This window comes from Orbicella faveolata, unplaced genomic scaffold, assembly GCF_042242905.1.
Source record: "Orbicella faveolata isolate gen_17 unplaced genomic scaffold, um_ofav_v1 contig_1, whole genome shotgun sequence".
NCBI classification, from domain to species: Eukaryota; Metazoa; Cnidaria; class Anthozoa; order Scleractinia; family Merulinidae; genus Orbicella; species Orbicella faveolata.
Window position 1 is genome coordinate 12,862,911 of NW_028301536.1, and position 11,065 is coordinate 12,873,975.

Consider the following 11,065-nt stretch of genomic DNA (forward strand, 5'->3'; position numbering starts at 1 on the left):
AAGAGTCCGTTTTATCTATTTCAACTCTTTTAGTTTTTAGGTTGAATTTAACCTAGTTCTGCAATTATCACGCTCTATAATGTAATTTATGCACAGTATTGTATTCTTTTCGTTTGGTCTATTAATTATCACCCTGTAAGACGCAATTTATAGTACAGCATTGTATTTCTCGTTTTGCATTTTCTTCCTGTATTGTATTAATCACGATGTATTAATAGCACAATATTGTATTTTTCATTTCGTTACGTAATCTCCCACACTGTAACCGTATTTAAACTTAGTTTTCGTCCTTTTTCTCTTGTAACTGATGAAGGTCTAAGACCGAAACGTTTTTCTATTAAATTTTTAACTTTTTAACTTTTTTTACCGTCAGAAGTTGTCCGTCCTTGCTTTATCAAACGTTTTTAAATTCATTTTTGCGGTGAGGCTTGGACTGTGAATCTTCATTGATCCTCCTGACGCAGTGGCATTCTTTGTTGGCTTGAGGCATTTTATAACCGTTTTATATATATATATATATATATATATATATTAAATATTAAATATAAGCCACCCCTTCCCCCTCAACAAAAGAGAGACATGCAGAACATGAAGCATCACTGTATTTAGTTCTTAGACTAATCATTATTACCTTTATAAAGCCCTAGCCAAATGATTACAACATATCACAACATTGTTGGCCAAGCATTTGCAAACTCCGGCCAAATGATCGCAACATTTCAGCACAACATATCAACATTGTTGGGCGCAACATGTCATACGCATCTGGCCACCCTGTTGTGACGTGTTGCAACATGTTGGGTATTGAAAATCGAACTAGTGTGCATGCCCAGGTGCAACGTTGTTGCATGAACCTGGCCAAACGACTACAACAACATGCAACAACCACAAATGTTGCATAAAAAATTTGACCAGTTTCAAATTTGAGCCAACAACACCCAACATGTCACAACATTTTGCAACATGTGGCAACAGTGTGGCCAAACGCAAGCAACATGTTGCACCCAACAATGTAGTGGTATGTTGCATTGAAATGTTGCAATCGTTTGGCCGGGGCTTACTGATTGAAATGGTCACACTAAAATTCAATTGGTTATTATTCTTGCCCCAATCAAATCAATCTATCCCACACATGCACACTCACACACTGCAATTGGTTCCTATATTTGAATTAATTTTTCCATCAAGAAGTAGAAAATGGCATGTGTATTTACATAGCCTTGAATGAAGACATGACAGAAATTTTTGCAGAATTCTCTATTATTCTATTAATTTTTATGAGTTGTGCAAAGTCCCAAGATACCAGTAACAAAACTCAAACTTTGCCCCTCCTAATTTCTGAGGGAAAAGCCCCGGAAACAAGGTTGCAATGTATATGTTAGCACAACAGAAGCAACCATTTCCATTTCTCTTATAACACAAAACAAAAATTTATGCAATTTGCCACTTGCGAAACAAGAAGAAATCTGGGGCAAGTGTCATATTGCAGTGGTTTGTGCAACTGCAACTGAGAAAAAATGATGAGAAGCTATATTGTCCCCAGTAGTGATCCCACTAGCGACTGCAGGATGAGATTTTCCCCAGATTTTTTCTCACTTCTTATAATAGTAGCGAAGGTGCTGTAACTATGTTCGCATTACATATAGCCTTGTGCAAATGACTACTTTGTCAACAAAGAGTATGTGATATGATTAAAATTGTAATTTTATAAATAATACCCTACCCTTTGCACATCTGTACCCAATCGGAAAAATCTCTATCCTACATAAAGTGCTTTCAGTAGAAAAAAGAATGATTAGTATTACATTATTATTCCATTATGGCAGTTAATTTGTTTTCCTACGTTTAATAAGATCAAGTGACTTTTGGAAACCCTTCCTTTGTGGAAGAGATTTTTTAATACTGTCCAGTGTTTGTGTCTAACACATGAAACAAAAAGGACGGAAAAGTATATTTGAAAGTTGCATTCTAGTTATGAGTTCATTTGCAATGAAATGAACTGAAATAATGACACTAAGAGAACTGTAAGTACAGCAATTCATTAAAATTAAAATGAATTACATTGAATAATCTTCAAAATGTAATAATTGAAGGCTTTCGTGCAAAAAGGGTGTGTATAGCATTTTGGGCCGATTTTTATTTCTTGCAGGATCAAGCTAATTTTTGGCAGACCGACTTGTTTTGACATGAAAAGCATCATTGCGTAAATGTTTTTGTTGATTTGCACTTCGTTTTCGAGAAATAACATATGCAAAAAACTCAGTTTTCCAACGGTATCTTTTGGAGATCTTTTGTTGAGCGAAAAACAAAAGAAACCTTTGTTTTGCTAAATGATGAAGTCACCGAAGTGTGGTATTTGCCATTAGTTTTATTATTCACATAATTACGCAATTCTCTTACTGTTGCTTCATTAGCGCAAGTGAATAAGGCGCTGAACTGGCGGGATGCCAGTTTGTTTTGTCGTGACACCGGTTCAATATGAGGTCTGTCAATTTTTTTTTCCAGTCTATTTCTCTACGTCTTTCAAAAATCAAAACTTCTATTTAAAAAAAACCATGCTGTCAAAGCTGCTAACAGTAACTGTTTAAGTTTGCACCACATCAAAATCCACCTTGGAAGGATTTGCTCCAAAAGATGCCGCTCAGAAAACTGAGTTTTTTTGCATACATTATTTCTCAAAAACAAAGCGCAAATCAACAAAAACAATTACACAACGATGCTTTTCATGTCAAAACAAGTCAGTCTGCCAAAAATTAGCTCAATCCTGCAAAAAATAAAAATCGGCCCAAAATGCTAAATACTCCCTTTTTGCGCAAAAGCCTTCAATTATATTATAGAACTATTCTATTCTAAGATAATACTGAGTCATCAAAGTCCCTTGTTGAAGTACACTGTTTTAATGGCTGTTCCTGCTTTCTTTCTGATGGCCTCTTGAGCCTCTGGTTCAAGCTTGTCCACTGACATAGAGCTTTGAAAAGAGAACAGAAAATGTGTGTTAAGAACATCTATATCATCCATTTTTCTGGGATGTGAATGCACATGTAGCAAATATTATTTTGTAGAAAGGAAATTCACCCCACAATAAGACAGGCCATAGACGTAAGGTTCAATTTCTTTGGTCATCTCTTGTACAGTGTATCATTACATAAAATATACTGATTCCAAGTGTGGAAAGGCCAAATAGAAAAAATATTTGGTTTGAACTCAGGTAGCAAGGTCTGTGTATCCTGAGCAAGAGCCAAATATCTCCTGACACTACATGTTGACTCACTCAACATGTAGTTTATCTTAGCACCTTTGCTGAGTTTGATTTGCTTAGAATTTTTTGAAATGTGTTCTTGGTGAATGGTACGTCAGGAAGTGAATTGCATGTGCTAAATTTTTGTTTGGCATTCATGATATGTGTGGAGCCAGATAACTTTATATGGATTGGCTAAGTCAAACCATCCAGCCATACATACGTCAGCTTGCATTATGCTTCTCTAGTGGATAGCTTGAGTGGAGCCACTTGGCAGTGTGATTATATGGTCATGTATCTATTATCCTTTGTAAATGTCTACGTGTAAGCTACGAAAAACTAAATAACTAAAAATTAATTCATTACCATCTCTGAGGAAAGATTGAACAAGCAGCAGGTACCATGAAGCACAAACTGAAACAAGAAGAAAGTATTACATTTATGTGTATACACGTGTTAGACTGAAACTCAGCAATGTAAAAGATCCAAATGCCTAAAGAAAAAGCTTGTTTTACAACAGTTGAAATTATAGTACACTGTATCTTGGAACCACCATTATACTGCCCAATACATTCTCAATAAAATATTATTTACAACATTAATAACTGTAGAAATCATTAATTCTAAAGAAGTTATTTCAAGCAGCTGACGATGATGATTACTAGGATGATGACAATGAAATCACAGTGCAATGAAAACTGAACACCGCTTGAGTAAGGAGTTTTTCTTCAAAGCAGGTGTTAATGTAACAAAACTGTAGCACATAACTTAGTTAAACATCAATGTATTGAAATATAGACTGAAATCATATTTACCTCACACCACAAAGGAACATCTGAAGAGGACCATGCAGGGGTTTAATACGCTGTTAAAGAAGGCAAATACAGTGAGCTGTAAGCTGAGGTTAACTAGCATTTAATATCTGATAGTTAGTATACACAAAAGCCTTAATCTAGATCTGAATGTGATTGGGATATGTTTAAATTATATGAATCAAACTTGGTTACAGCACAGATAATTATAGTTATGTTTTACATTCAATCCTTACCCAGTCTAAGTAAAAGAAAAAGACATCAGCATTGGGAAAAACGACAAATTTCACGCCTTCAAATGGAGGACAAGCACCAAATGACATAAATTTTGGGGGGTGTCCACCCTCCCAAGCATAACAATTCACATACCTTTCAAAACCATGTGAATGTGAGCATTTCAATTTGATTATGCACTCCAAATGTTTTTCACTTAATAATATGAGAATGCATGGTCCACTAAAATTAGACTGGGTACTGGTAATTTTGTCTGGGCATTGTTTCGTAAGATAGCAACTATTAATTTTGCTTCTTTCCAGTTTTCTTTTGTCCTGAGTTGGTTGCAGTTTCCAGCAAAAGTTATAAGGTAAATTAATTGGCTTCATTCTTGGTTAATCTGTCATAATTTAATTATCAGTCTGTGCTGTCAGAATTGTTATTTTTCAATCGAACAAGCATTCAATCTAAATTCAAGGCTCTTTTAATCAATTCAAATGATCACAACCAGGAATAATCTAATTTTATTAATAATACTACAATCTCAATGTAATGTCATTTAATTTAAATCTCAAATTATGATTACACAAACCTGCATAAAACGATATTTCTCAATTTTTTCCATTATTATTGGTATGACAACTGAAAATGGAAATTGAACAAGTTTCAATCAATAATCTACGCAGGTCAAGTAGAGGTGCATTTCAATACTAATTACAACTGCTTCATTCTTTAACCCATTGACTCCTGTGCCGGCCGTAACCGGCCGTGACAAGCCCTGGCCTTTCTTCCACTTCTGACGTCATCACCTTTGACCAAAATTGGCATCACCTATGCTCAACTTCTGCAGGAGGAAAAGATCTTTCCAATGATACCCAGATCAGAATGATCAGCCCAATGGAACCCAAGATATGCACAAAAATGCTCAAAAGGTTGAGTGAAAAACTCAGAGCAAAATTTCCTGCCACTACACGTGGCTACTCCATGGTAAAGATTGCCCATCGTGATGACGCTCTCTCGGAATTTTTGAAACTAGAAGCAAGCCCAGTAGAAGGTCAATCACTGCAGCAAAAAGAAAAGAAAAGGAGAAAAAGGGAAGGGGAAAAAAAAATTACAAAAATCCAAAAGCCTAAAGACGTAGGTCACTTTCTCGTCCAAAAACTCAAAATCTCAACATTTTGATTTCTGCGCATGCCCGAGGAAAAATGTCATAAAATGCGATGCTAGTGGAAAGAAAGGCGTGTTGTCATGTTGCAAATGCCTTTTCGAGTAGATTGGAGCTAATTTGGCCCATATCCAGCCTGAAAATCTCCAAAATGTCCAAAAAATGCATTTTTGGCAAAAAGCTCCAGGAGTCAATGGGTTAAGTCTGAGTTTATAAGTTTATCACATCCAATCTGAGCCTGAGAAAGGTGGGAGTCTAGGTCAAGCATCTGTATCACATTGAATGCAAATATACCTTTACCAAAGCTAGTTAATGAAGACCTCTGATTAATTATTACACAGGATTGCATCAAATATTACACATGGTTGGTTGCTAACAACAAACAACAACAACAACAAAAAGTACAATGAATGTGACGGGTCATTATTTCAGAGCTAACCAATTCACAAGAAAGCCCTGTTGAGTCTAACCAGAGTACTGTTCAGGCTAATCAGATTGCTATAAGGTTCACCAGAGTGCTACATGTACATTTCTCCAAGAAATAATCAAGAATGCCCAAGGGTGAAGTAAACTCACTCATTCCTGGTGCAGCCATTGTAATTCTGGAGATGACCACTTGTGTTATTCCTTTAGCGGCTGCCTTTTTTGACTTTCCTACAGGGTTGTTATTCTCATCAAACACAACAATTCCATCTATTATTTCCCTGAAACAGTTGGTAATAATTTATTGGCCAATAGATCAGATGTACATGTTAATTTAATGAAATTAAAACTAAATATATCTAAATGGGCAAATGGCTTGAAATAACTGAGGCTTTCAACTGTGATATACACAATCATACATCTACAGGTAGGTGCCTTTGTTATCTTGGTTGGATTTTCTGATTGCAATAATTACTACATATGGAGGGAAAATGTTTTCAGTGACATGCTTTTACCTTTGTCTGGTTAAAGGAATGTTGACACAATTGGCTGCTGCAACTGCAATGAAAGGCACCCAGCGAGCGAGAAGAGGAGGTGCTGACTGGATAAAAAACATAGTATTTATCAATTATAATTAATATTTTTATGTTATGAATAATGAACACAAATTTTGGGTACTTATCTTTATTATAAAGAAGTCAAAGCTGTATACTATAGAACACTGAACTACATGTACCATGGTGATTCAATTTAGTGCCCTCCTTCCACGAAGCGCCCCCTTTCGAATAAGCGCCACCCTTCAAATGTGTTTTTATTAACAAGTGCCCCTATTCCAGTAAGTGCCCCCGTTCTAATAAGCGCCCCTATTCTAATATTATGATGTTACTGCACCGTCAGAGTACGTATATCGACGTGAGGTTCATCTTCCTTAATTGTTCGCATACTTCATGCTGCATTACAAAAACAGTGGTCTTTATCTGACTTTCTCAACTATTATGTCCATTAATTCCATTAATTCCTTCAAACGAATGGTCTCATCTTCAGGCTTTGTTCAGAACATTCGGTTGTTTCTCAAAAAAGAAATAAGTGCCCTGTCCCAAATAAGCGCCCTGTCTCGAATAAGCGCCCTCCTTTGAGGTACCAAAAGTAAATAAGCGCTCCGAGAGCTAAATTGAATCATAACAGTAGTCCACAAGCCTTGGTGGCTCAAATACCCTTCTTGAGAACATTCCAGGCAGATCTAACAGAGTCTGCCCAATCAACTGTCCTAGAAAAATTGGAAAACGCCTTCCTGACTGAGGAGGAATACTTAAAGATTAGGCTAGAAATGAATTCAGGGGTCCATTAAGGGCCAGGCACCAGGCAAATTGACTGGCTAAGACAATGATTTTACCTCTTTGGTTTGACTATCTAGAGGAAAGTTTTTCGAATATATAAAGAAATTTAGTTCAAAATGTTTTGCCTGCCTGTTAAAATCAGTTACCCTCCTACTGAAAACATCAATGAAACCCCTGAGAATGATATATATGGCTGAGTGTTGGAGATTGATGTTCATGGTACTCAGTACCAAAGATAACCTTGCTATCAATATCAGGTACTATAAATAGTACATGTACTGGCCACCATGTTTACTACTGTACCTTCACAAGAGTGTTAAGCCCTACTGAGACTGCCACAGCACTTGATGTTGCTGACACATAAGCTATTCCAATCTGTCTAAGAGACAGAACAAATTTAAAGAATTTATTACCAGCATCCAATCGGAATCCCAAGTGACAATCTTTTCAAGATCTTACTACGATTCTTACTATTGTAAATAATAAGTTTCTTATCAACATCCTATCAGGTCTCTTTAAGAATCTTACAAGTTCTCGAAAGATTCTTGCCAGATCTTGGGCTTCCAAGCTGTAACTGTCTATGATACAATAGCCTGAAAGTCATTCACACTAGCTCCCCAAAATATATTATTAGCATGATTAACTAAATCTAAAATTAAATTCATACTCGTCTGGTACATTATTTCATCTCTTACAAGTACTTCTGTAATTCAAATTTCCCAGAAATGTTTCTAAAAAACTTCACTTGCCTGTCAGGCAAGCAAAGAATAGAATACACCAGCCCAACTGCAAAAAAATCCAGCTAGCCCTGGGCTATTGGACATGACTTTCTTTGCACACTGGTTAAGAAGGCAGATACAGCTTATAATTAAATCACAATAATAATTAAACTGTCTTGTAAGTTCTTAATTCACACACCACCATCACTTAATTAAGGAACCGCACTTACTTTCCAGTTATCGTTGATTTAGCATTCCTATTTGTGTAGTTTACTAAAGCATTGAATGATTGATTGATCCACTGCCAAAACACTACAGCTGGAACAGTCCTGTTCAAGATCATATAAAATGTTTACGTCCTCTATCAACAAACGATTCAGCCTTGCTCATTGAAAAACTTGTACACAAATTTACAAGGAAATTCTTCAGTACAATGTATCACAGTAAAGACTTAAAAATATTATAGATTGAAGTCCTTCAATGTTGTTATTAATGTTTCATTGATTCTTTTTTGTAACAAAGGATTCTCAGTATCAACGATAACACTGCAGCACAACAGAGATGTTACATTGATGAATGACAGGTCTACTTTGTGTACTAGTCTACAAGTATTTGGTAACTGAATCACAAAATATCTCCCTGACCTGACTACTAAAAGGCTGGTAATCAAGACTAATTATGTTACTAAAGTCAATTTTATACTGTCATAAATTATATTCAATTATTGTGACCATGCCAAGGCTGTCATTGAATAAGAGCTGTAACCCATAACAGCTGCCACAACAGAGTACATGTATGTTTGATTGGCCCTTGATGTTTTGGGTGAACTTGCTGGCAGTTGATACAATTCACCCAAAAAGAAACAAGTTTGCTATAAAGGTTGGGAAGATCATTAGGCTACAGGTGAATGAAAACTTAAGGACAACCCTGCATTCAATGCCTTGTGACACGTGAAGATAAGAATGATGTAGTGATCAATAAATTCAACATTGATCATTTCACAGACCTGTACCACTGTAACATAGCTCCTGTTATTGCCATACCACCAGGAACTTGGAAGGACATGCGACCAAAGATATTCATTCTTTCTCCAGTGTCTGGGTGAAATGCTGAATCCACTAAATGCTTCGCATGCCAGAGCTCATTGACTGACACTTTGGTTGTTTTACCTTGTCTAAGAAAAGTTTAATAGAGAAAAAATAAATAAATAAATGCTGTTTCAGATAAAACAGTTCGATAAATAATGAGAATAGTTAGGTTGATGCAGATTTGCAGGTTTAAACATGTTATTTATAGCTCTATACATGAGTTGTCATATTAACACATCAAAACAATATTTCAGAATTGAGAACAAAAATGAAATGATCATAAAAGAAAGTTTATAGTCACTCTTTAGTGATGTTTTTTCTACCTACTAAAAAGCACATTCTTGTAATGTATGTATATCTACTAACTTACGTGTAGGTTTCAACAACTTCTTTTGCCTCATCAAGTTGAGCATTAGTATAGAGAGCTTTCCTCCAATCTGTTATAGCAAGGAAATGTTTGAATCGTCCCCAGAAAGTGGACTGATCCCACCTTGGGACATCTAAGTTGACTTGTCCTGGCAAGGCTAGTTCTGCAGCCATTTTTTTCTTGTTTATTTACACCCTGAAATATTTAAGTACAATACAGAAGAAGAAGCACATTCAAGCAGAAGAAATTGCCAGAAAAAAACTGGAAGTGAGGTGGAAGGAAATACTTATTATTAAAAGTATTTTCCTTAACTTGAATAATTTACATGTACACAAAGCAAAACGAATGGAATAGTTAATTTCTGTGAAATGCGATCCCTTCCCCCTTATGAAGAAGTTTCCACACAAATTATTATTATTATTATTATTATTATGATTATGATTATGATTATGATTATTATCACCATCACCATCACCATCACTATTACTATTAGAGTGGTTTTCAAGTGAGTGTTGTAAAACCAAAACCAAAGCAATTACTTACCAATTAGACTACTCAGCCAATCTCAAACCGTAGTTAAACCAAAACCAAAACCAAAGTAATTGTCTAATTACTTTCGAGACTCAAATGAAAACCACTCTACTATCACTATCACTATCACTATCACTACCATTACCATTATCATTATCATTATCATTATTATTATCATTGTTGTTGTTCTTGTTAGTATTAGTATTAGTATTAGTATAAACAATAGCAAAATGTAGTCTACATCCCTATATCATATTCAGACTAGTATACAAGGTTGTGGCCCTGGGAAAAATGGTGGGTACTGGGATTGAATTTAAGTGTCCACCTCTAAATGTGTTTTGGCTGTCACACCAAACATACCAAACACTCCAAGCTTGCTCCCCTAGATCTGGTGATCTGGCCGTGGTATGTCCATCTCTTAGTCCCCACATTTGGTTTTCGCATGAGTTTATCATTGATGCGGAAGAAGGAGTGGTTTAATTTGACCAAGATTGCAAAATCGGTCATTTTAAAGAAAAATTAAGACCTTCCCTCCCCACCCCCTCCACTCCCCTCTCCTGCCTCCATTTCAATGATGGAAAAAAGATGGTGCAATTTGGTTTTAGTGCGAGTTCATCATTGATTTCGGGGGAGGGCTGGCTTTAGACTACTTCAGAACACATTTTATTCCAAAGATTTTGGGCGCATCTGAATTCTTTAACAAAATACCCTGTGAACTATAGTTATTGACCATGTTTTAAGTACAATCAGAAGCATATCTGATATACTTCTGGTACAATTTGTCGAATGTTTCCTTTTATATGGGTATTGCCTTCTGCTGGGTGTCTTGCCTGCTGATTACGGGTAAAAGAGATTAAAGGCAATTTACAGCGACAAGACGATTTCGATATCAACGAAATTCGAACCAAACAAACATCGATCAAGTGATCAGTCTAGACATTGGCGCGCGTGCTACTCACAAGCTTAGTTTTAGAATTGAATTGAATTACAGTTTGTTCATAAACAAACGATGTCATCGTTTTGCGCTCTATTTAAGATTAAAAATCTACATACCACAACGATTGCTAAACCACCCGCAAAAAGTTTCTGTGTGTACGATTAAGGAGACTAAAACCAGTCATTCTCGCTTCATTCTCGTATTTTTGCCGCTCAATGAACCATTGTGCACCGCG

General features: G+C 36.0%; 1 protein-coding gene across 1 annotated transcript; it reads right to left on the reverse strand.

Annotated features, from left to right (window-relative positions):
• Positions 1-2,805: 2,805 nt before the first annotated feature.
• Positions 2,806-11,064, reverse strand: LOC110065293 (sideroflexin-2-like). The gene is made up of 11 exons (XM_020772419.2): positions 10,947-11,064; positions 9,366-9,557; positions 8,914-9,081; positions 8,138-8,236; positions 7,492-7,567; positions 6,367-6,452; positions 6,005-6,132; positions 4,856-4,905; positions 4,054-4,103; positions 3,605-3,652; positions 2,806-2,968 (listed from the first exon to the last, which is right to left on the reverse strand). The coding sequence occupies exons 2-11, from the start codon at positions 9,533-9,535 to the stop codon at positions 2,869-2,871; spliced, it is 975 nt and encodes a 324-aa protein (XP_020628078.2). The 5' UTR covers positions 9,536-9,557; positions 10,947-11,064; the 3' UTR covers positions 2,806-2,868.
• Between the last annotated feature and the right edge of the window lies 1 nt (position 11,065).

Coding starts and splice junctions, on each gene's coding strand:
- LOC110065293 (XM_020772419.2), bottom strand. CDS start 9,535: ATGGCTGCAGAACTAGCCTTGCCAGGACAAGTCAACTTAGATGTCCCA. Junction 7,568..8,137: donor AAATCAACGATAACTGGAAA/GTAAGTGCGGTT, acceptor TCTGTCTCTTAG/ACAGATTGGAATAGCTTATG. Junction 6,133..6,366: donor ATTCCTTTAACCAGACAAAG/GTAAAAGCATGT, acceptor CAACTGTTTCAG/GGAAATAATAGATGGAATTG.